Source organism: Balaenoptera physalus (genome assembly GCF_965194825.1).
Source record: "Balaenoptera physalus genome assembly, chromosome: 14".
NCBI classification, from domain to species: Eukaryota; Metazoa; Chordata; class Mammalia; order Artiodactyla; family Balaenopteridae; genus Balaenoptera; species Balaenoptera physalus.
The window spans coordinates 59,721,871-59,747,438 of record NC_138893.1 but is presented as its reverse complement, the minus strand read 5'-3'; the positions used below and the strand labels follow the sequence as shown (position 1 = coordinate 59,747,438).

General features: G+C 34.6%; 1 protein-coding gene across 1 annotated transcript in view; it reads left to right on the top strand.

The window, feature by feature from the left end:
* The window catches only part of KIF20B (kinesin family member 20B), a 71,245-nt gene extending 46,031 nt beyond the window's left edge, over positions 1-25,214 (top strand). The window contains exons 20-30 of the mRNA XM_082423519.1: positions 811-871; positions 6,403-6,528; positions 7,486-7,613; positions 9,449-9,604; positions 13,473-13,649; positions 15,415-15,525; positions 16,925-17,122; positions 19,718-19,819; positions 20,226-20,376; positions 23,677-23,819; positions 24,967-25,214. Coding sequence (XP_082279645.1) covers positions 811-871; positions 6,403-6,528; positions 7,486-7,613; positions 9,449-9,604; positions 13,473-13,649; positions 15,415-15,525; positions 16,925-17,122; positions 19,718-19,819; positions 20,226-20,376; positions 23,677-23,819; positions 24,967-25,044 — 1,431 coding nt within the window. The 3' untranslated portion in view covers positions 25,045-25,214. The remainder of the gene's footprint in view (positions 1-810; positions 872-6,402; positions 6,529-7,485; positions 7,614-9,448; positions 9,605-13,472; positions 13,650-15,414; positions 15,526-16,924; positions 17,123-19,717; positions 19,820-20,225; positions 20,377-23,676; positions 23,820-24,966) is intronic.
* Positions 25,215-25,568: the final 354 nt, after the last annotated feature.

Genomic DNA, 25,568 nt, shown 5'->3' with positions numbered 1-25,568 from the left:
CCGTGGTTCTCTGTCTGTTTCCGTCCCCTTCCTTCCACCTCCGTAACTCTCCGTCCGTTTCCCTCCCCGTCCGTCCACCTCCTTCGTGCTCCGTCTGTTTCCGTCTCTGTCCGTCCACGTCCGTAGTTCTCCATCGTTTTTCTCCTTCATTCTTTGTCTCTTCACCGTCTTTCCATCTCCAGCTGATTTCATAATAGTATTCAGACATTTCCAGGTTCTGTAATGATTATTCTAAAACTTATAAAATGAGAAGATATTGCTGAAGTTAGATGAGAGAAGGAGTGAAGGTTGGATTACGTGGCAGGTTAAAACTAGAATTGAAGGATTTCCAGTGCCCAGAAATAAACCTTGCGTCCTTTTCAAACTTCCCAGCTACTTTTTACATATAGGGCATGTGGGGACCCTATTTTTTCTGCATTTTGAGTTTACTGTTAAGGAATTTATTTATGGTTTTCTTTGTTCCTCCCACATTAAATACATAGTAAACTTTCATTTCTCTCTCTTTATGCTTTTTGTGTTGTGTAAGAGAACATACATGCTAGCTTGAAATGTTGAGTGAAGAAAATGATTTGGCATTTTTGGGGTAGATTAAAGGTTTAAAGTTTGGGGGTTTTGTTTTGTTATTTCTTATGACCACTCTCACCCTGCCCTTTTCTCTGAGGTGAAGCAAACTTGGGAGCTTGAGACTATTAGCCTTCTAGGAGACAGATTTCAAACTTAATATTAAGCCCTGTTTTCAAGTCCCACTATTAAATAATGGGGTGTAGTTAAGTTACATTTGCATTTAATTCATATTCTTTCATTTTGCAGGAGCAGTTAAGTAATCAGAAAGTGGAAGAAGCTATACAGCAGTATGAGAGAGTGTGCAAAGGTCAGAAATAAACCTCTACTTCCAGTACTAAAATGACTGCAAAATAAGTAGTTAGAATAACAATTGGTTTAATATTTTCCTTTGAAAATTGTAAAGTTAAATAAGGGCAACATAAGATGTAACTTTATTAAAAGAGAAAAGCATTGATTCTAAAGGGTAACTTACCACCATAAAGTTTATCCTTGGAGAAGTAAAACATTAAGAAATATTCAGTCAAAGCAACATTGATTTCTAGGTAATGGCCAGTATTTTGTGAAAAATAAAATTAAAGTTATATAGGTCACAATGAATGGAATGGATTTCTAGTCAAAATAATATAAAGGTTATACTTCAAGTAAAGTATCTTTAAAATTAAAAAATATTTTTAAAATGTTTTTAAAAACTAATACTTTAGATTCAAATTTATGTGCTAAATTATTTTTCTCAATTTGGATTGATTCTTTTTATTTGAGATATTACAAAATTATCTTTGTAGATGATATATACATATTTCTGTTCATAAAATTATGCAGATTCCTCTCCTTCCCATCAGTCACCCCTTAACTTCTTAGTTGTGTGAGTAGTAGAGCTGGGATTTGAACCCATGTCTGTTTCAGTCTTAAGTTCCAGACTGTCTTCACTAATTCATGCCATTTGTACTTGGCCAACTAAAGAGCAGGTGTAAGACCACAAGATTATTACTTATTTAGATGACTTGGACTTTTGTGGGGTTCACTTGGATCAGTAACTTGGATGTGAAAATATATCTCTGCACACAGTCCTATTTTCTCCTACCTTTTTAGGCCACTGTCCTCTAACATCTCCTATTTCCGTAATCTTTTTGGAGCTTCCCTTTACTTTGGCTCCTTTGTCATTGTTGGTGGATGTGAATAGATATTCTGAAAAGCATTCTTTGGACCAGGATATAGTTTTTATCGTATTTTAATTTTTTCTTTCTTTGCCAGATATTGAGATGTGTGGCATAGGCCCATTCTGAGTACTTTTAATCTTCCATCTTCTCCATGCTCTTTAAACTTTCTCCCAGATCACTTGTAACCTACATATTTTCAAATCTTTTAGCTTTTTGCAATCTTTCCTTTATTTTTTAATTACTTTGAATTATTGTCTACTCACTTTCTTTCATTTTCATTTTTTAAGTAGTATTTATTGTGTATGAGCATATTTTTTCTAAATATAAAGGTAAGGCATAGCTTGCCCCCTTTTGAAACTCTTACCTCGGCTTTTGTGATCTATTCTTCGGGTTACTGCCTTTCTCTCAGAATGAGCCTCAGCCACTTTGACAAATTTCCTGATTAAGCCATCATCTTTTTTTTTCTTTTTCTTTTCTCTCTTGAGAGTTCATTCACTCTTGTGATTTTAACTACGTATGAGACATTCCCTGACAAACAAAAAAGTGCATTTTTAGCTCTTGAGGCTTTCCCTGGCTTCTACATTTCTATTTAAATACTGAATGCCATTCACTTAGCTATCTTATTAATTTTTTAAAATGGAGATATACATACCATAAAATTTACCATTTAAAAGTGTACAGTATGGTGGATTTTAGTAAATTCACAAGCTCGTACAACCACTACCACTATCTAATTCCAGGACATTTTCATCACCCTAGAAAGAAACCCTATACCCATTAGCAGTCACTCCCCATTCACACTTCTGGGATAACTCCAATCTCTGCCTCTGTCTTAACATGGACATCTTCCCTTTGAATGTGTCTGTATCTTCACCCTATCTGTCTCTGTCCAAATTTCCCTCTTCTTATAAGGACACCAGTCTTATTGGATTTAGGGCCTACTCTAATCCAGTATGACCTTATTCTTAACTTGATTACATCTGCAAAGCCTCTGTTTCCAAGTAAGGTCATATTCACAGGGAGTAACAATCAACATATCTTCTAATCTACTCTCCAGTAATATGACCCCTTTTATTAACAAAAAATTTTTTTGGTGATTTCAGACATTAGTTTTTGTTACAGATATTAACATGAATATATTTGTGTAAAAGTCTTTGGGCACACATGTAAATATATTTGTATGGGAAATTCCTAGCAGTGTAATTGTTGGCCCAAATGTTTTATTTAAAATTTTGATGAATTTTGCTAAACTGCTCCCCAAAGTCATTATACCAGTTTATATTTTCAATAATAGTGTATAGAGTGCCCATTTCCCCACATTTTTGCCAGTATTAGGTGTTATCACACTTTAAACTTATAGCCAGTGTGATAAGTGAAACAAGGTATCACATGGTCTCAATCTTTTGTACTTATGTACATCTGGTATACTGGTATTCTGAAATAAATTTGAACTATCACTGAGTATTTTTTTTGTTTGTTTTTGGCCATGCTGAGCGGCTTGCGGGATCTTAGTTCCCCAACCAGGGATCGAACCTGGGGCCCTGGCAGTGAGAGTGCCGTGTCCTAACCACTGGACCGCCAGGGAATTCCCAGTCACTGAGTATTTCTAATCCAGGGTTTTACATGACATTTGTGTGTCATTTCTTTATATAGCTTTCAATGATCCTCTCCTCTGAATGTTAAACACTTGATTGCTTGTTCATTTGCCAGGCATTTATTTAGCTATGATAGTTCATAGATATCTTTAGATAGCTTTGATGAGATATCTCATTCCTGTCTTTATGTTGCTTTATTTTCTGTTTTATTTGTTGCATATTTCTGGATTCTTTCCTGAGATAAAATGTAAGTTATTGGAGGCAGTGACTGATACAATAATGCTCTTGTTTCTTTTACTGTTCCTACCTTTTAAATAATAGGTGGATAGCCATTAGCGAAGTTAACATTGGTGTCCTGGGGCTTTACTGATTGCTATCTAGATACTTAAACTCCTTCTTTTGAACCCTCTAATTTAGAGCAAAAGATAGGGTGTAAAAGGAACAGATTCTTTGAATAAAATTATAATTAATTGTATAATCTGAATATATTTGCAAATCATGCTTTTTGAAAGAAGAAGTTTTAGATAGAATACCAGTACTCCTGTAATCCTAAAGAGGAATTCTGTTTCATTAGCTCTCCTGGCAGCTTACATCAATGAACAGAAATACTGAAAATTACTCATTAAAATTTGTTCTCATTGTTTTGTTTTAGGCTTACTTTATATTAAGCATTTTTAAGGGAGCCGTTTTTTGATATTTGTGTCATTTTTTTGGTCACTTTTAGTGCCCTGAGTTTGAGCTATGCATTTGTAGATTCATCACCTCTGACATTCATAGCAGTCTTGGTAAGAGGTGTCAGAAGTGAGCCCTGCTACTATGTGTCTGTCACCAGAGACGATAAGCCAATTGTTCCTCCTTATCTCTTTCTATCAGGCAGGATTAGAATAGACTTGTGTATAAGCCATTATTGTAGTCATTTTTCAAGGGCCGGAAACAGTTTTGGTAAGGTTATAATAGTACAGTTATTCCTAATGAGCTGGTTTTAAAAACACTAGGAGTAAATATTTGGCTTTGAAAATTTTTCTAGAAAAAATAATTACTTGAGATTTAAAAATTAAATTTGGGATTGAGAATGTATTGTTTTTAGGAGGTAAAAGTTTTAGTTTTGGTTTGAGAATATTAACACTAAAAATAAGTGTTTTGACAAATAATGTTTTCCCTAAATCCCAAGATCTGTGTTATTAGTACGGGCATACCTCAGAGATGTTTCATATTCGGTTCCAGACCACCACAATAAAGTGCAGATCATAGTGAAGCAAGTCGCACAATTTTTTTTTTGGTTTTCCAGTGCATATAAAAGTTATGCTCACACTATATTGTGGTCTGTTAAGTGTGCAATAGTATTATGTCTAAAAAAACAGTGCTCATACCTAATAAAAAAATACTTTATTGCTAAAAAATGCTAACCATCACCTGAGCCTTCAGGGAGTTGTAATCTTTTTACTGGTGGAGGCAGGGCCTGGCCTCGATGCTGAAGGCTGCTGACTGATCAGGGCCGTGGGAGCTGAAGGTTGGGGTGGCTGCGGCAGTTTCTTAAAGTAAGACAATGAGATTTGCCGCATCAGTTGACTCTTCCTTTCATGAACAATTTCTCTGTAGCATGCACTGCTGTTTGATAGCATTTTACCCACAGTAGAATTTCTTTCAAAATTGGAGTCAGGCCTCTCAGACTCTGCCACTGCTTTATCAACTCAGTTTATGCTATATTCTGAATCCTTTGTTGTCATTTCAACAGTCTTCACCAGGATTCCGTCTCAAGAAACCACTTTCCTTGTTCATCCATAAGAAGCAACTCGTCATCTGTTCAGGTTTTATCATGAAATTGCAGCAGTTCAGTCACATCTTCTGGATAACTTGCTGCAGCTTCTACATTAGCACTTGGCTGCTTCACCTTGCACTTTTATGTCTTGAAGACAGCTTCTTTCCTTAAACCTCATGAACTAACCTCTGCTAGCTTGAAACTTTTCTTCTGCAGCTTCCTTACCTCTCTCAGCCTTCGTAGAATTGGAGAGAATTAGAGCCTTGCTCTAGATTAGGCTGTGGCTTAAGGGGATGTTGTGGTTGGTTTTGATCTTCTATCCAGGCCACTGAAACTTTCTCCATATCAGCAGTAAGTCTGTTTTGCTTTCTTATCATTTGAGTATTCACTAGAGTAGCACTTTAAAGTCTCTTCAGGAACTTTACTTTGCATTCACAACTTGGCTGTTTGGTGCAAGAGGGCTAGCTTTTGGCCAGTCACGGCTTTTGACATGCCTTCTTTACTAAACTTAGCTTAATCCTTTCATTTCTAGCTTTTGATTTAAAGTGAGAGACGTGTGACTCTTCCTTTCACTTGAACGCTTAGAGTTCACTGTAGTGTTACTGATTAGACTAATTTCAATATTGTTGTGTCTCAAGGAACAGGGAGGCCCGAGGAGAGGGAGAGACGGGGCACAGCTGGTCATTGGAGCAGTCACAGCACACACAGTGTTTATGGATTAAGCTTGCTGTCTTACATGGGTGTAGTTCATAGTGTCCCAAAACAATCACAGGAGTAACGTAAAGATCAGTGATCATAGATCACTGTAACAAATACAACAATAATGAAACAGTTTGAATTATTGCAAGAATTACTAAAATGTGATACAGAGGCAGGAAGTGAGCAAATGCCGTTAGAAAATGGCACTGATAGACTTGCTTAATGCAGGGTTGCCACAAACCTTCAATTTGTAAAAAACACAGTATATGTGAAGCACAATAAAGCGAAGTGCAGTAAAATAATAGTTTTTATTATTTTTATTAATAGTTTAATTATATTGAAAATTGTTAGTTTTATCTGAAAAGATTCCTTTTCCATCCATTTATTCTTGCATTCATCCAAGCATCCATCTGTACATCAGTTATTTATTTGATCCTTCATATATGCCAGTACTGTTCTAGACATTGAACATATAGCAGTGAACAGGACAAAGTTTCTGTCTATGTGGAACTCATATTCTATTATAGTTAATAAAAGTGTATTTTAATTTTAGAAGAACTCAAAAGAAAAATTGGATATCTAGATGTAGATGTTAGTAATTTCTAAAATGTTCTTTCCAAATTTTTAGATCTAAGCGTTAAAGAGAAAATAATTGAAGACATGAGAATGACCCTAGAAGAACAAGAACAAACTCAAGTAGAACAAGATCAAGTGCTTGAGGCTAAATTAAAGGAAACTGAAAGACTGGCCACAGGTGAAACAAGATTGCTTAAATATCTCAAAGCATACTCTTTCTTTTTTTTTTTTTTTTAATATTTTATTTATTTATTTATTTATTTATGGCTGTGTTGGGTCTTCGTTTCTGTGTGAGGGCTTTCTCCAATTGCGGCAAGTGGGGCCCATTCTTCATCGCGGTGCGCGGGCCTCTCACTATCGCGGCCTCTCTTTTTGCGGAGCACAGGCTCCAGACGCGCAGGCTCAGTAATTGTGGCCCACAGGCCCAGTCGCTCTGCGGCATGTGGGATCTTCCCAGACCAGGACTCGAACCCATGTCCCCTACATTGGCAGGCAGATTCTCAACCACTGCGCCACCAGGGAAGCCCAGCATACTCTTTCATTTTCTTTATTTTCCTAGATTTCTTTCCTTTTTAAACATAGTTTAGTGTTTATAATAATTCATAATGAAAAAGTATTTGGTGTGTTTTTGGAACATCCTGTCACTTGTCATTTTTCATTATGATGAAAATTGTTGTACCTAAGTCAGAGAAGGAATAAGGACACTTTCATAATAACTGGACGATAGCTTGCAGTGTTCCCCAGATGTTAAGAATAAACTTTCAACTGAGTGTCACCTCTGTATAGCAACTGGTATCATCTTATACGTTTATCTCAATAAATACTCTGACTCTATCCTTCAGAATATCATCAGTGGGTTGTTTTTGTTTTTAATTTTTGAGAACATGAAGTTTCCTATATATTGGCATGCATTTATACTGTATACTCAGAACACTATTCAGTGGGTTATTGAGACGTTTTTGTAGTTCTTCTCTAAGAATTTGGTAAGCTCTTAGAATGGTCTCGGTTCTATCTTGGTCTGTGTACTTCTGCTTCTGGGCTCTGCTGATTCTTGTCTGTATCCCATGCCACATATAGCTCTATGTGGTATAACTTTTGCATGTACTTTAAAAATAATTTTATGTTTTCAAATCAGAATTGGAAAAATGGAAGGAAAAATGCAAAGATTTGGAAACCAAAAGCAATCAAAGGTCAAATAAAGAACTTGAGGATGACACAGATATACTTAATATAAAGCTCAGTAAGCTTCAAGATGAGTTACAGGTATGATTTTTATCTATATATGTAATTGTATCTTTATATATATTCATTATATTTCTCATAAAAGGATAATTTAGTAAATATTTTATAATTAATTTAGATATGGATGAACCAATAGCTGGGAAATGTTAATATATAATTTTTCAGTATACACTCAAGTGACACAGGGAAGAAATTCCCAAGATACAAGCTAAGGAAGTGCCAATGAAAATGCAGTGGTTGGGTCTTCAGTTTTACATATTTAATTTTTAAATCATCACTTCTTATGTCTTTGTACCTATTTTTCTATGCTTTAAACTTCTAACTCATCAAATACTGCTGTGGAGAAGATGACTCTTTGGAAAATTATTTTGACTATTGTAAATTTAATTATTAAGCTGGAAAAGAATAGAGTTGAATGAACACTGGAATACATTTGAAACTATACTACTACAGAGAAGATATTCTGTTTTGTGTTTATATGTTTTTCCATGTTTAGCTTTCACATACTATGTATAGAATACAGCATATGGGGGAAATATTTTTTTAACGGAACTTAAAAATACTATGTAAAATTTTGTGCATTTTATTTATTAGAAGTTGCAATCCAGCTGTAGTTTTGGGATTGAAGAAAACTTAACAGTGATTTTGAAAAGACTGCATCTAAATTATTTTCTTAAATTCAGGCTGTATATAATCAGATACTGAACAAATACAAAAGAAATCAGTTACTTTCTTTTGTAACTATTAATTATATACTTTAGAATTTACCCTTTCCACTCCATTAATTATGAAAAAAATAACATTAATTACATTGAGAATGTTCATATTAAGGAATACCGGTATGTTCTACATTGTTCTAAAATAATGTGATCACATATCTTAGATAATAAACGAGATTTTTAAATACATAGCTTTTAATGTGATATTACTGTTTTTGTTTCAAATGAAGTTTTACTTGAATTTTTTTTTTTTTTTAGAATTAGCTTTTTAAAATTTTATTTATTTATTTATTTATTTTTGGCTGTGTTGGGTCTTCGTTTCTGTGCAAGGGCTTTCTCTAGTTGCAGCAAGCGGGGGCCACTCTTCATCGCGGTGTGCGGGCCTCTCACTATCGCAGCCTCTCTTGTTGCGGAGCACAAGCTCCAGATGCGCAGGCTCAGTAGCTGTGGCTCACGGGCCTAGTTGCTCGGCTGCGTGTGGGATCCTCCCAGACCAGGGCTCGAACCCGTGTCCCCTGCATTGGCAGGCAGATTCTCAACCACTGTGCCACCAGGGAAGCCCTACTTGAATTTTGAATGTATAAATTAGACATTTTTGAACCCAAAGGATCTATGGAAACCTCTTTGAAATTTACTGATCAACTCTATTTTCTGTCCAGCTGTTCCCAATGTTCCTTAAACTAATAAACGTTTGCCCTGTTGCACAAGTTATTCTTTATTTGGCATCCTGTATACCCAGGAAAATTTTATTTTTGGAACCATACAATTAGAAATGACTACCATAAATCAATTTTTTTTTTTAAATCTGGCATTTAAGAAGGCTTGGTTCTCTGTAACTCTTTGAGAAATTTCAATTGTGTCTTCTTAAGCTCACTGTTGATGGAAAGTCTTCAAATGCACTTTATAGCAAAATAAAGTTTATAAACGAAATAACTATTTAGGAAAGCAAACCAACAATGTTCTTTTGATAATCTGAAATAAACTCAAATCTTGTCATTATTTAAAGAAAAACACTTGTTTTTAACTTTTTGAAGAGGTGAAATGAAAAGTGCTGGATTACATGGAAATGTTATAAATACAGATTTATTAACTGCTTTTGAAGCATATGATAGTTACTTATGCTATTTATACATATAGGAATCTGAACAGAAATATAAAGCTGATAGAAAAAAATGGTTAGAAGAAAACATGATGCTTCTCACTCAAGCAAAAGAAGCTGAGAATCTACGAAACAAAGAGATGAAAAAATATGCTGAAGACAGAGAGCATTGTTTGAAGCAACAAAATGAAATGGTTGGTAACAATTATACTTTCTCTTCTATGTATTTTGCCTGCTTTCTTTGGTTTCTTAAATTTTTCCCTGGGATTCTTATATTCTTTTTTTTTTTTTTTAATAAATTTTTTTATTTTATTATTTTATTTTATTTATTTATTGTTTCTGGCTGTGCTGGGTCTTTGTTGCTGCTTTGTTGCTTTTCTCTAGTTGCAGCCAGCGGGGCTACTCTTCGTTGCAGTGCGTGGGCTTCTCATTTCGGTGGCTTCTCTTGTTGCGGAGCATGGGCTCTAGGCACACGGGCTTCAGTAGTTGCGGCACGTGGGCTCAATAGTTGTGGCTCGAGGGCGCTAAAGCACAGGCTCAGTAGTTGTGGCACATGGGCTTAGTTGCTCCATGGCATGTGGGATCTTCCCGGGCCAGGGCTCGAACCCGTGTCCCCTGCATTGGCAGGCAGATTCTTAACCACTGAGCCACCAGGGAAGCCCATGGGATTCTTATATTCTTATCAGTATCTACATGGTTGTGTGGTTTTGCTTTTTGTTTCTTTTTTTTTCAAAGGCAGTTTGTCTGTTTGTAAGATGACTTTTCTAGCCCATTTTATCTTGAAGTTCTTATTGTTGGGAAAATAATTATATCTCAATATTTAGATTCAGAACTTAAAAATCTCTTCTTTTGACTGCCACAGGGTTATCCCTACTGTATTGTAAAACATTTACAATTTGAACTGTAGATTCTACTAACATGGTGTTTATATTTTACCTCATAAGCTGATTTTATCAGGTCTTTTTTTTTAAGTCAACTCAATAGTTTCTAGAAGACTATAGGTAGAAATAACTTTCAGTTTTACATTGACTGGCTCTAGTTCTTAAGTGATTCTATCTTAGCTTGTCTTTTTTCCTCCTATTTAAATCGACAACTTAGTCTGTTTGACAATCAGAAAAAAGAAGTTTAAAGTCATCATTGATCCTAGGAAAGCTGTTGAGTAATACATTAACATTACTTTTAAATGAAAAACTAGTTCTCTATTTATGGTAATAGTAACGTGGCAGTATCACGTTGTCATCTATTGGCAATTTCCTTTGTTAATGATAGAATTTTACTTATACCAGCTAAACTTTCCTGTACAAACAGGAATGTTAATTTTCAATAAGTTATGGATGATTTTTTTCCAATGATTTTAAAAAATTTTTTACCTTTTTATTTTGAAATCATTTTATTTCCAGAAAAGTTGCAAAACTAGTACAGAGAATTTCACCCAACTTCTGATGTTAGATCTTACCTAACAACAGTACAATGATCAAAACCAACAAATCAATATTATTATAGTACTGTTAGCTGACTTATGGACCTTACTAGAATTTCACCAGCTTTCTCACTGTTTTTTCTGGATATAGGATCTAATCTAGGATACTACGTTCCATTTAGTTGTTGTGTTTCCTTAGAGTCTTGACTCTCTCTGTCATGTGACAAGTTATGTGAGACTAGTACTTGTCATTACTACAGCAATGAGATGGCAGTATATTTCACTTCATGTGAGAACTCCACATGACTGGAGGTATCTTCAGGAAGTGTTGGGTTGAGCAAGATTGTAATGCTGCATTTATCTTAACAGGAAATGTTGGTGCTGGTTCTGTTTCTGTCCATAGCCCATCCGACCTTCCTGGACAGTAATAAGAGGCAAGAAGTGAAATCAAAGCTGTTGGCTGTCATAGTCACTCTACCTCCAACCCAGGAATGGGCCTACTTTCTTTTCCTAATCAGTAGTCCCTCTAGCAGCAATGCCAGCAAGTAAACCTCCTTTGAGTTTTTAGTCGTAGAGAAAGCTAGCTTTCTCCTTTCTCCCATATATTTCTTTACAATCATACCTAGGACATGTGTCTATGATATTTAAGAAATAAATTGTTGATTTTTTTAAAAGCTTTTTAAATTGTAACATACATAACACAGTAAGTAAGCAAAACAAACATATAGTTCAATGAATTATTATTATAAAGCCAGCCCCCACTCAACTACCACCGAGTTTAAGAAATAGAACCCTCTTCTGAATGGTAATAACTGTTCTTTTAATGTTACACTTTAGTTCTGCTCATTTATGAATTTTATATAAATGAAAACATATAAATATATAGAATGCATTTTTTGTGTCTGGCTTCTTTCACTCAGTATCATGTTTGTGAGGATCATCTATACTGTTGCAGGCAGCTGGAGTTAGTCTATTTTCATTGCTGAATATTTCAGTGTATAAGTATACCTCAGTCTATTCAATTTAAAGTTGAATGTATGTGGATTGTTTCCTGTTTTGGGCTGTTAATGCGTAAGATCTCCTGTTAACATTTTTATATATTTCTCTTAGTGCACATGTGCATGCATTTCTATTGCCTATATAGCCAAGAATAGAATTGCTAGTTGATAGGGTAAACATATGTGGAACTCTAGTAGAATGACAGACTGATTTTCAAAATAGTTGTATCCGTTTATACTCCAGCTAGTATTGTTGGATGTTTAGTTTATTGGCTCTGCCAATCCAAGTCCCCTTGCTTATCTTCTATTGGACTATCTTTTTTTTTTTTATAGGAGTTCCTTATACTTTCTGGAGAGGAGTGTGTTGCAGTTACCTTCTTTCAATCTCTGGTTTACCTTTTTACTCTCTTGTTGCCTTTTTAGAACAGAAATTCTTAGGTATTTTAATTCATTTTCCCAATCTTTTCCTTTATGAACCTCAAGGGCATGAAGATGTTTTCTTACATTATTCCTGAAAGGTTTGGGGTTTTACCTTTCATATGAAAGGTAAACCCTAGAATTAATTTTTGTGTTGTAGTGAGATGGGGTAAAAGCTGTTGTTGTCATTGTAAATGTGTATTAACGATCGACCTGGTAGTACGTATTGAAGAAACTGTTTCTTTTGTACTGCTCTGCAACTTTTGTCATAAATCAGTTGTCCAAGCGTTAACTTTCATACATTGTGTGAGATTACGATTAAGGTTTTTTCTTTTTTTCCATTTGGCTATTCAGTTGTTCCATCACTCTTTGTTGAAAAGACTGTCCTTTCCTCCATTGAAATTCTTTGGCATTTTTATAGAATATCAGTTGACCATAACATTTGTGGACCCTATCCTCTGCTTTCTGATGTCTATGTATCCTTACGCCAATACCACGGTCTTGATTATTATTATTATAGTCGGCTTGAAATGATGTAGTGTGATTGCTCCTACTTTGTTCTTCATTTTCAACATAATTTTGACCGTTATGTCATTTGCATTTTCATATTATTTTTAAGAGTCAGCTTTTTCATTTCTATCAACACACACACACATGCACACTTGCTTGGATTTTGAAGTTGCTGTGACTCTATAGATCTTTTGGGGGAGACCTGGCATCTTAATATTGAATCTTTTGATCCTTGAACACAGATTCTCTCTTTGTTTATTTAAGTGTTCTTTTATTTCTTTCAGCAATGTTTTGTAGTTTGTCATGTTTAGGTCTTGCACATATTTTCTTTAATTTACCACTAACTATTTTATGATTTTTGAACCCAGTGAAAATGTTATTTTTAATTTTCATTTCTCTGTTTGTTGCTACTAGTTTTGTCATTTGTTTTATTGTAATTTTACCATCTCATTTCTCAAATATTGGGGGAAATGCTAGAATTAGTTTAAAAGCGGTAATTTTTTATTGAAAGAAGTGCCCAGTGTGGACATTTAAGGTATATAAAGGTATTATGTATTTGGCTTTATAAGTAAATATTTTATCGAGACTTGACTACATAATTTGTTATATATCCTGTTCACAGTTGTATTTATTGTGTTATTTATAATAACTTCAAAAAATTCTTAGATTCATAATTTTGCAAGGTTTACTTTAATATTTTGTCCATATTCTGTTTAGGAAATGCTTAAAGCACAATTGGCTGAGAAAGATGGTAACCTCCAACAGTGGCGGGAAGAACGCGATCAACTGGTTGCAGCTTTAGAAATACAGCTGAAAGCACTGATCTCCAGTAACATACAGAAAGATAGTGAAATTGAACAATTAAAAAAGATCACATCAGAAACTTCTGAAACAGTCAGTAGAATCATGTTCTTTCTATGCCTTTTTAAATTAAACATAGGAAGTTTTCAAAATTATTTAATTGATTAACTTTTAAAGAATAAAAATGTAAGTAGATCAGTGGGGAATCATAGTTTGAAAAAATTATTTGGATATTTGTCATGAATTTTGAGTTTTCAGAGTTTATCATTATGGTTGACTCATCAATGACTAATTGAGAAATAGTACTTTCTCCAATATTTCAGTCATATCTCTCAGATAGAATAATTAGAAAATAAACAACTGATGATTTAGTCCCTAATCTGCCTTTAAAATGTGGAAATGTGACTCAGCCTGAATGCTTGGTGATATTTAAATACTTGAACCCATCCTAAATTTATGATAAAGATACAAATTGTTTTTGAAAATAAGCACAATGGTGAGGAGATGTGAGTCATTCAGGAGCTACTTTTTTTTTTCCCCCTCCTCTGGCTGCACCACACAGCTTGCAGGGATCTTAGTTCCCCGACCAGGGATCGAACCCAGGCCCTGGCAGTGAGAGCACCGAGTCCTAACCACTGGACCACCAGGGAATTCCCAGGAGCTACTTTTGTAATATTGCATTGGGGCTAGGAACCCTAGATAAAGAAAGTATTGCATTTCACAGATAGCTATTTCCCAGGTAAATTGAATCAGGGTACATCTGAAGCTAGTCTTTCCAGAGTAAATAATCTGCATTTGAAAATCTGCTGTTCTACAGCCTTCAGACAATAATAAAATTAAATGTGTTTATGTGTATATGTCTCTTACATCAAAAGACTTCATGATTCTAAGAGAAAGACTGCTCAAAACAGAGGTATTAGCATGTGGTATATATTGCACAGAATAGAAAGTTAGAAAAACTAGGTATCAACTGCTGTCAGTGTGGTTTTGGGGCCTTTAGGAAAATTACTTAACATTTGCAAACTTTAAAACAGAGATGATGATGTCTTTCTAATAGAACTGTGAAAATTAACCGAGAGCATTTGTAAAACAATTAGCACAGTTATTACCACAGTGGAAGTCAGTACATGCTAGTTGCTTTCCCCATTATGAATGCAATAGGATCTTTTTTATTTGACAATTATAGGTAGGTGACATAAGAGATGTATTTGACTTTTGATTTTGATGGTAGTGATTAGAAGGTGCACGTTGGAATTTATCAAGTTTAAAAATGTATTCTGATTTTTTTTATAGATCCCTTAAGTAGGGCTTAGGAATAGAGCATACCCTATGACTGATTAAGTGGGATGAAGAGTGTGCAGCAAGGAAAGATTTAGTTATCAGTATGGTCTTTTCTACGCTAATGCTATAGTTGCATTCCTAAGACACCTCTAGTTTTTGAAAATTGTGTTATCAAAGTGATTTTGGGTGTTCAAGCTCCAACTCAGTACAGACCGTGGTCATGTTATTTAATTTCCCTCTATTTCTTCATCTGGAAGGTAGGAATAACAATTCTTGCCAAATCTCAGAGTTGCAGTGAAAGTAAAATGAGAGAATATATGTAAAACACCTTGGAAGTTGAAAGTAATCTTTCAAATTTCTCTTTAGATCAGATTCAGAAGAGGCTGGAAAGTTGCCCAGCCTTTCCTAACTCTCTGAGGATGAAAGAGAAGAAGGAGAGTTAGTTGGTCGTTGAAGAAGTCTTTAATTACTTCCACTATTGAATTCACCCAGATCTTGATATTATATTCTTTAGGTGAAGTATTTTAATGTATATTCGGTTACAGTGGCTTGTTGCTTCAATATTTCCTTACTTTAGGAAAAACAGACCATGGATATCCAGACCAGACATATGAGTTCAATGGATCCTGGCAGGGTTGAAACTGAACCTCAGTCAACAAGTTTTGAAATTTCCAGGGATGAAGTAGAGGTGGGTATTTGATAACGCAGTCCACTTTTTAACCCTCTTTACCAATGACCATTAATTACTAAAAAACACTTGCAAGTATAATTTAATCAGTTGTTGTAGGTATCTTGCTGTACAGTTAGCTGTGTGTGCTCTTGGCTATGGAAAGGAAAACTGAAGGCTTTTGAGGGGAGATGCAATTCTTTTGGGGAAATTTGATCCCCAAATGGTATTAATTTCATCTCAAAATGATACTGATCTCAAACAGGTCTTTGATCATAAACAAATTTGATGGTCAGAAATAGGAAATCCCACAAAAGATAAAACATGGATGACTATTTTCCCTCATAAGCAGTCCATTTAATAAGCATTCTAGTAGATAGTATTTTTTGGAAATTTTACCCATTTTATAACTTTACCACCAAATCCCAATAACCTCACAATGAGTTTCCTTAGTTTGAAGTGGGCTTAGGGTTCTGTGACTCGCGTTGGATAATGTAGTTTCTCAGATTGCCTATGAAATAGATAAAAATTCTATGTCACTTTTTGAAAATAAAATTACTTTTTAAATATTTATTTTAAAAACACATTTATTGGGAGCATTCATTGTTGGGAACCTTGCACTGAGGAGAAAGACATAAGTAAGATATGATCGCCATCCTCAAGAAATAAGAAGTCTAATAAGACAGGTATTGAATGACTATCTTGTTTCACCTTATGGACTAAGTGCTATAAGGAGAGTGCTAAGAAGGAACACTGATGAGGAGGATATGATGAATTTTGCCTGAGTGGTTGTGGACGTGGATTAGTAAAAGTAACATCGTACTGGGTCTTGAAGGTGAATAGAAGTTTGCCAAGCAGAGAATGGGAAGAGAAAGGCATTTTGATCTGGGGAAATAACACAAGCCATTCCTTACAAGGCTTCAGAAGAATCATGTTACTTCCACCACATGCTGTTAGTCATGGAAGCCATTAAGGCCAGCTCCAGTTCAAGGAAGGGGAATGAGACTCTTATCTCTCAATGGGAAGAACAGTAAAGAATTTACAGCAAACTTTAGTTTACCATAACTAGGGTGCTTATTAAAAATCCTTGACTGTTTCCTTGGAGAGTTCTGATTTAGTAGGTTTGTGGTAGGGTCCAAGAATCTTTTAAACAATTTCTCTAAATAATTCTTATGATGACACAGGTTTGGGAAATACTGATCTCTAAGTTTCTCTCAATTTTAACATACCATGTATAAACCTGGAGAAAGTAGATGATAACTCAGTCTTTCTGTCCTTACTGTAGCAAATTTGATCCAGCAAACTTTTTATCTTTTCCAATTTATTGTTTTTAATAGGCATTTGAGAGAGTTAATTTTTGGCAATTTAGAAATTCATATTTTGCAAATAAGATTTGTTTTCCTTTTAAATTCTGTTGTAGGATGGATCTGTAGTCCTTGACTCTTGTGAAGTGTCAACAGAAAATAATCAAAGTTCTCGATTTCCAAAACCTGAGTTAGAGATTCAATTTACACCTTTACAGCCAAACAAAATGGCAGTGAAACACCTGGGTTGTACCTCACCAGTGACGGTTAAGATTCCCAAGGCCCGGAAGAGGAAGAGTAATGAAATTGAGGAGGTAAATACTTAACTATTAAGTGAATTAAACAAGTAAACCTTATTATTATTAAGCTCAGTGATAATATATAGTTAAATTCTGTTACATTGCCCTCCTATTCATAAGCACTGCTATTAGAGACCAAAATCATAGTTTATGGTATATTTAATACTGTTTTAAGAATATTACTGTGGTGAATAGTCCTCAAACAAAAAGCTTATAGATTTTAAAATATATAGATTATTCCTTCTTTTAGTGAAGCTATGACAGGTCAAATGGTGGTGAATTTTAGTAGCGAGCTATTTCAGTATACCAGTCCTGTTCAAACTTAGTCACTTTCCCTCCAGTGGAAGAGAAGAGGGGTTGATAAAAGGAATTAGAGAAACTGAAACGACTAACTTGCTTGAATATAATCTTTGTCATTTAACTAAAATCTTAGGTCTCTATGATCATAGTAGGTTTCAGAAGAGAAATTCTTTTTCTATGAGCCAGTATTAAAATTTGGGTCTCGATTTAGTGGTAGGCCAAGAGCGATTTACTTCTTCCTGCTGCAGCTTTCTGATCGTGGGGTTACCAAACCTTCTGTCATATTCTAGTCAGTCATATAAACTTTCCAATCCTCACTTTCCTCCTTTTGGAAATAAAGAATTAGATATAATATGTTTAAAATGTTTTGCTTTTGTTCCACATGTGGTAGATACATAATAAATGGCAATATTTATGTTAACAGAAATATTTATGTTTAAAACTATAATTATAAACTCTCTAGCACAATAACTTTTTTTCCAACTTGTCTTTTTCACTCCTTTAAAGAGTAGTATATTTTCAAGTTGGTGGAAGAGCAGAAATAATATTAGCCGTACTCCTGAGGCTCTCTATCAGGTAATACATTTGCTGAATGAACATTATTTAGCATATTTCCTTCTACACATAGAACACCTTTAGCAATTGTTTTGGAGAGCCTTAGTTACCTTTTATTCTATATTTATTTAATTTATATTTAGTACACTTTAGATACCATTAAGATACAGTTGACCCTTGAACAACATGAGGGTTAGGTGCCAGCCGCTGCACAGAAAAATCTTGTGTAACTTACAGTCGGCCCTCAGTATGTGAGGTTCCTCATCCACGGATTCAACCATCTACAGATTGTGTAGTAATGTAGTATTTACTATTGAAAAAAATCAGTGTATAAGCAGACTCATGCATTTCAAACCTGTTTTGTTCGAGGGTCAACTGTACTAAGTAGGTTAATTTCATCATCTTTGTTAACATGGTGACTAACATCTATGTTGACTTGATTCATTTTTTTCAAAGGAAAAGGAAAAATTGGTTTTATACTCAGGGTTAAGATAAAATTATTTTATTCATTTTACTGCCGGCATATACTCCCAATTTCAGAATAGATACACAGATTGTTGTAGGGTAACCATGTAGAAACTTAAAAGTTTTAACTGATTTTGCTAGCTCTTCACTGCTGTAATAAACTGAGTGTTGTAAAGTCCTGAGGAAAATAATTTATACAGTGCTATATTCTAATCTAGTGAAGACTCCAAAGAGCTCTTTATTGAACGCTACAAGTATGATGGAGTTACAATCTTTCTTCCTTTGCTTCCCATGATTACCATCTATCTGTCTTTCCTCTTTTAGGAAATCTTCTTGTGATCCTTAAGACTTTACTTGGTAACTTGAACTCTGAGGTTCAGTCATGATCTCTCTGCTTCTGTTCTTGCCTTTTTTTTTTTTCCTTTTATGCTTATAATCTTTAGTACGATTAGTATTTGCACAAGTTCAGTTCAGTTAATGTACTACAAAAGACTTTGTCTTAAGTAAGATTAAGTGGGGAAAAGAAGAGTAAGATGTCATGCCTTTTTAGTAGCAAAAACAGATTGTGTTTCTTAACCTTCACATTTTACCTGTGCATAATATACTGCAGATTTTTGTTTTGTTTTCAGTGTCACTAAGCATCAGTTAGAGGTCATGCTCAGCATGATTTGGGAGTTGGGAAAAGGGTAGATAAATATATTGCTATGTTGTATTGTCAAGATGGGGTTCAAATAAAAGATGTTATCCCTTCATTTAACTAATGTAATGTCATCATGATGCATGTGAAAAATTCATACCTTCAATCATTTTGCAATAAAAACATGTATTACATCATCATGCTGTGCGCTTAAACTTACATATGTTATATATGAGTAATATTTCAATGAAGCTGGCAAAAAACATTGTACCTTCAGTCAGGGTTTCTTAGCTTCAGCATGATTGACATTTTCAGCCAGATATTTCTTTGTTTGGGAGAGTTCAATGCCCTATACATTTTAAGGAGTTTTTAGCAGTATTCCTGGCCTCTACCCACTAGTTTCCATTAAACCTGCCCCTTATCCCCAGCAGTGACAACCAAAAATATCTTCAGACAATGCCAATGTCCCCTGGGGTCAGAATTGCCCCTGTTTAAGAACCATTTTCTTGTTTTGTTGTTGTTTGTTTGTTAGTTTGCTTTTGTTCTTTTTTTTTCCTCCCCTGGAGTCTAGAGAGAGAAAGAAAACACTGTCAAGAAATTAATCAAAAAAAAAAAAAAAGAAATTAATCAGTGCTGAAATTCATTATTTTTAGGACTTTGTGAAATTTGAAAATAAGAAGAATACTACACCCAGAACTAATTTGAAGTCCCCTGTTTCTGAGCATAGAAATTCTTCTGTCAAAAAGGAACAAAAGGTTTGTCTTCTAATTTGTCCAAAATTGACCATTTTCATAACTTACATTTATAAAGTAGAAGATGAAAATAAAAATGTCAAATTTGATTAGTAATAATTATTCAGAAGTTGGGTTTTGTCCAGTTATAAATTATTTCTCTTTCATTTTCTATTCATCTAATTCAGCTCAGAGTATATAACCTTTGGCATTTGGCAAGTAGCAGGTACCCCTTGATGTGTTCACCTCTGACTTATCATTCTATCACACTCATTCTCTGGCCCTTTCATCCCTCTCCTTATATTCTTAATCCCAAGTTCCCTGCCTGAGAATTCATAACCTGTGCCTGGCCTCTTTAATTCAACTATGGCTATAACTGTTTCCTTCTAACATTCCTCATCAACAATAACAAGAAGTGTTTGTTTATTAGGTTTCCACACGCCCATCATCTAAGAAAACCTATTCTTTACGGAGTCAGGCATCCACAATTAGTATAAACGTGCCTGCTAAGAAAAAAGAAGGAACGCTACAGAAATTTGGAGATTTCTTACAACATTCTCCAACTATTCTTCAATCAAAAGGTTTGCAGAATATTAATTAAATGACCTTTTACGTTAGATATATGGTGTTTTCTAATATCTGATTGGTGTATAAACTCAACAACAGTGACTATTATTTTTCCAATAGACAGTGTCTTATGTTAGGTATTTAGGGAGGAAACATGAAAGGATGATATGCCTTGGTGTTCACTGTGTAATGGAAGAGAAAGATCTGTATTTAAGTAATTGATGCAGAGCAGGCTACTTAATGTAATAGTTGTAGAGATACAAGGAAAGTGCATGGTAGTATTGGAGGAAGAGAGCTGTTTGTTTGGGGGCTATGGGAAGATTTTATAGAAGAGATGGGATTTAACCTGGGTGTTGACATGTTGGAAGATTATACCTCCTAGAGATAACCACTGTTTGTATTATGGTATATATTCTTCTACTGTTTTTTTCTCTGCATGTATAAACATTACCTAATCATATATATCAAAAGCAAATATTTCTATAAATACGTATTGAGTTTTGTTGCTTAATGCTTTTTTCTTTGTAATATAATGTAGACATACTAATACTTTTGTATTAATATGTGCTAAGATATATATTCTCTCTATACACGTATACATAAATATATATTTATATACACATCTACCAGAGGGAACAGTTTTAACACAAATAGAGTACCAGGAAAGTGTAGGGAATGTGCAGGCAATTACAGGTAGCAATATGCATCTGGCATCTAGAATGTGGAGAGATTATTGGGAGGAAGTGGGCAGGAAGGAGTGAGTTTTCATTAGAGTACCTGACTGGTAGCAATAGGATAAATTGGAGACTAGAGGTGGGGAGAATGAGGAGGGAAAGGGACTGAAAGCAGGGACAGTTGAATTTAGTCAGATTGGTTGTGTAAAAATACTTTCTGTAAAAGCTTAACCACAGAGCTTCCCAAACTTTCTTGGTTCACAGTGCCCTTAATGTGTCAGTAATTTTTTTCATGGTGTCCATGCACTCAAAGAAACACCTAATAGTCCCATCCGTTAATACTTAAGGCCAAACAATCACTGAAAATTCAGCTCCTGAAAATCCAGGTTGCCAAAATATGTCATCATCAGAAGGAAGGTAATGTGATATCGTTTTGAAACTGAACTACCCTGAGTTACTGAGTGTCACTGTTTTCCTCAAAAATTTAAAATATTCTGAGCTGCTCTTGTGAATTTGCTGCAGCATGTCTTGGTACACAGTTTGGGAACTTCAGACTTAGACCCATTTGTATATATTTTTCAAAAAATACATACATTCTTTGAAAGGTATAGTTTGTATAAGCATAGAAAATATCTGGAGAGACAAACAGCAAACTGTTAAATGTCTAAATTTGGAGAGGTGGGACTTGTTATTTTAGATGCTTCTGTATTTTATTTAAATTATGTTGACCGTTGCTTATATATTAAAAAGAAATATGTTTTCGAGGAGAGGGAGGTACCCACCTGGTAATGACTCCCTTGCTTGGTTGACTCAGCTCCTTAACGGCTTCCCTACCTATATACCCGGTGTGGAATTTTTAAAAACTTATTTCTAGTAATATAAAGTATCCCTGTTTGGGATTGTAACTGCAATACATGTCTGTTGTTGATCAGTTGGAAATAAAGGGAGAAAAGAAGAAAACAGAGATTAGTGCTTAAAATTCTGCTGCTCTGATAACTACTGTTAATCCATTACTCAGTAACTGCTGGTTTCCCAGTTTATCCCTTTTGTCTATCTCTTATCCATTCAGTACATGGAAGCCAGAGTGATCTTTTCAAAGTGCAAAATGAATTATTTAAACTATATAATTTTTTTTTCTTATTATCTTTTCCAGTAGAATATAAGCTCTACAAGTGCAAAATGTCTGTCTAGTTTACATCCTCAGCTCTTAGTATAGTGGTTGGCACACAGTAGTGAGGAATTTCGAAGCTCCAGGTCAAAATCCTATGTGTGATTTGTTTCAGGCTGACCTTAGGCAATTACAAAGGTTTTACGTGTTAGGTCTCATGAGGGAAAGCTACCGTCCCTACATAAAACTTGATACACACAGCCAATGCATCGCAGTCTGTGAAGGGAGTTAGTCAAGGACCCAGGTCTCTTGCCAGCCATACTCTTACACATGTCTGCATTCCTAGCCTAGGGGCCTTCATTTGTATCCTATTAATTGGGGGCCTTCAGTAGAGAACATCCTCAGGCATCTCTGCCAAAGACGTTATGACGGGGAAGTGGAGGGAAACTTGAAGACACTTTTTTCCACTCTGACTCTACTTTTCCACTCCTAGCCCTCCCCCCTGGTCTCCAGCACCAAGGTCCATAAAACTGCAAGTGCAAGAGCCTTTTGTTTAGGGCTCACTTGGCGATAAGGTCACCCCAACTTCCGTGCTGATGCACCTGACCCAGGCTGTGCATTATTCCATGCGGGAATGTAGAAGGGCGGTGGGAGGTGGTGCTTTCTCAGGTTTTTAGCCTCTTGCTTATTCAATTGCACTTAAGTGGTTAAAGGCTTTAACTTTCATTTTGACTTGTTGTCTTAATTAGCCACTCTGACATCTGGCGGCTCAGCTCTCAGGCTCAGCTCAGCCCTTGACGAGTAGACCTCAGTTCAGCATATTTCCTTAAATGTGTTTTCTATTTAAAAAAATATATAGTTGATATCATATGTACATGGATTTTCTATCCAGAAGTTTTCCCAAATGGAAGTATGTTTTCTGTTAAAATCAATATGTGTCTATTAAAAAAATAAAGCATATGTACAAAGTAAGAAATTTTTAAATTCTTATTCAACTTACCAGAAGCAATCAACTGTTAACAATTTGGTTTCTTTTACTCTATGTGTGCATGTGCACGCGTTTGTTAACTAGAAGTAAAGGGCTCACAGTTACAAGTTACTTTCACTTAGTATTCATTGTGGACGTCTTTACATGTGAGTACTGAACTAGCTCTACCACCATATTGTTCTTAGTGATGCATGGTCCACTATATACGTATCCTGATCTTTTCCTTAATGTAGTATAAACCTCTTCCAAGTCATTAAAGATGCCTGAGTTTTACTGGTTGTACTATAATTTACCAAACCTTTTCAATATGTTGAACATTAGTGAAGTGATATTTTATTTATTTGCCCTTTTATTTTTGCTGTTGATCATTAATGTGTGTGTTTATTAGGCATTTAATTTTTTTCTTTGTGAGTTTTCTATTCGTGTCCTTTTACCATTTATAAATTGCAGTGCTTTTCTTTTTAATATGGTTCTTTATTAAGGATTTCAAATATTTGCAGTTAGAAAATTATTTCAAGATTTAACTAATGTATTTTTTTCATAGCAAAGAAGATAATTGAAACAATAAGCTCTTCAAAGCTCTCAAATGTAGAAGTAAGTAAAGAAAATGTGTCTCGACCAAAACGGGCCAAACGGAAATTATACACAAATGAAATTTCATCTCCTATTGATATATCTGGCCAAGTGGTAAGCTACTATTTAAGTTTTCTTAAAAGTAAAACTGTTTATGTTCTTTTTAATTCTGAAGTATTCATAACAATTTGAATTATATAATGGTTTGAAATTTTATTCTGTAGACCATATCTCTTAAAACACGCTCTAAATGTTGTACTTTTGGTACTGGATGTGTTAAATTTATAGTAATTGAATATAAATGCTGCATTAATGTATACAAGTGTCACTTACATCTGCATTTATAAACTCATAAGAGGAATTTTAATTCCATCAGTAGAATTATCACTATTTAATAATTTATTGGCTTCTAACATCTGTTTTTCTTATTATCTTTATCACAAGAGTTGTACAAATCTGGGCCTAAGTCTGCCTGCTAAAAATATAGAATTGACATTCAGTCATTTCCTCCCACTTTCCCTCTAAGGCTTCCAGGTTTTCTTAAGAAAAGACTATAGTTTGTCACCCTGACTCTATGACTCATTCTCCTTACTCAGAACAGGCTGTTCTATTACAGGGAAAGTTCTAATTTTCTATCATGCTTACATCTGCCTAGTGGATGGAAGTGAAGATAGAAAAGGAATTAAAGAAAAAGCCTTCAACAGAAAATGGCCAAGAAAAATCAGGAGAGACCTTTTACAACAGTAGCCATCAGATATAAGATAGACACTTGAAGCAAGTAGTAAAGAATTAGGATCATTAGGACATGCTTTTGGAAGTACTGTTCTCTTGGTTACTTTTCTCCATCTGTCTGAAAGTACATAATTTTCTCCCTTGGCTGAAGTTATTTCTTTTCTTAGTTGCAAAATAATGCTGTTTCTACTTTCTAAGTTATATACTTGTTACTGCAAAAAATCATTTCCTAAAAATTATTTGAGGCACTTGTCTCCAAATATTTTAGTAATTATTTCAAGCTATGAATTCAGTAAAAGTGTGGATGATTTTAATTCCAGAATTAGGTAGTGTTGAAAGAATCTTTTATAAAATCTACTACCTTAGGCATGCTTTTTTATAGAAGATTGTATATCTGCAGTCCAGGAAGACAAAAAGTACTATCATGTACTTATTTCAATTATTAAGAACATGAACATAGCTTATTAATTGTAAGTAAGCTTTCATTTTTATTTTTATTTATAAAAAATTGTGAAATTGTTGATTTCAGATTTTGATGGACCATAAAGTGAAAGAAAGTGATCATCAGATTCTCAAACGACGACTTCGAACCAAAACAGTCAAATAAATCACTTGTGGAGAATGTTTTAAAATAAAATTTATATTCATAATCACTGTAACTTGCATCCTGACTTTTTAAAGACAGTTGTCTATACTATGATACAGCAAATCCGTCTGTATGTACATTGCTATTTTATAGTAGTGTAATTTTAATTCAATAAAGAAAATAAGTCAACAGTAAGTTTGCGTGTCTACTTTTCTAAGGCTTTTAAATAATAGCTTCTTTTCAAACTGTGTGTATTTTCCTGTTATCCCAGGCATGGGACCAGTGAGGAGCCTAGGAAAGACGCTGTTATTTTTTGTTTGGTTTTCTATACATAGATATCGCAGGTCAGGTATTTGGTTTACTTATATTTCACAGTGTTTTAGGAATTGCTTTTACTGTATCTGTTAGGAAACACAGGTAATTTTACATATCTGTTTGGATTATAGCTAAGGTTCAGGGAGTAAGTGTGTACAGGTCTTCTAGTTGCTAAAATATGTATGTACATAATTTAGAAAAGATCTCAGGCCTTTAATTAGAATGTCTTT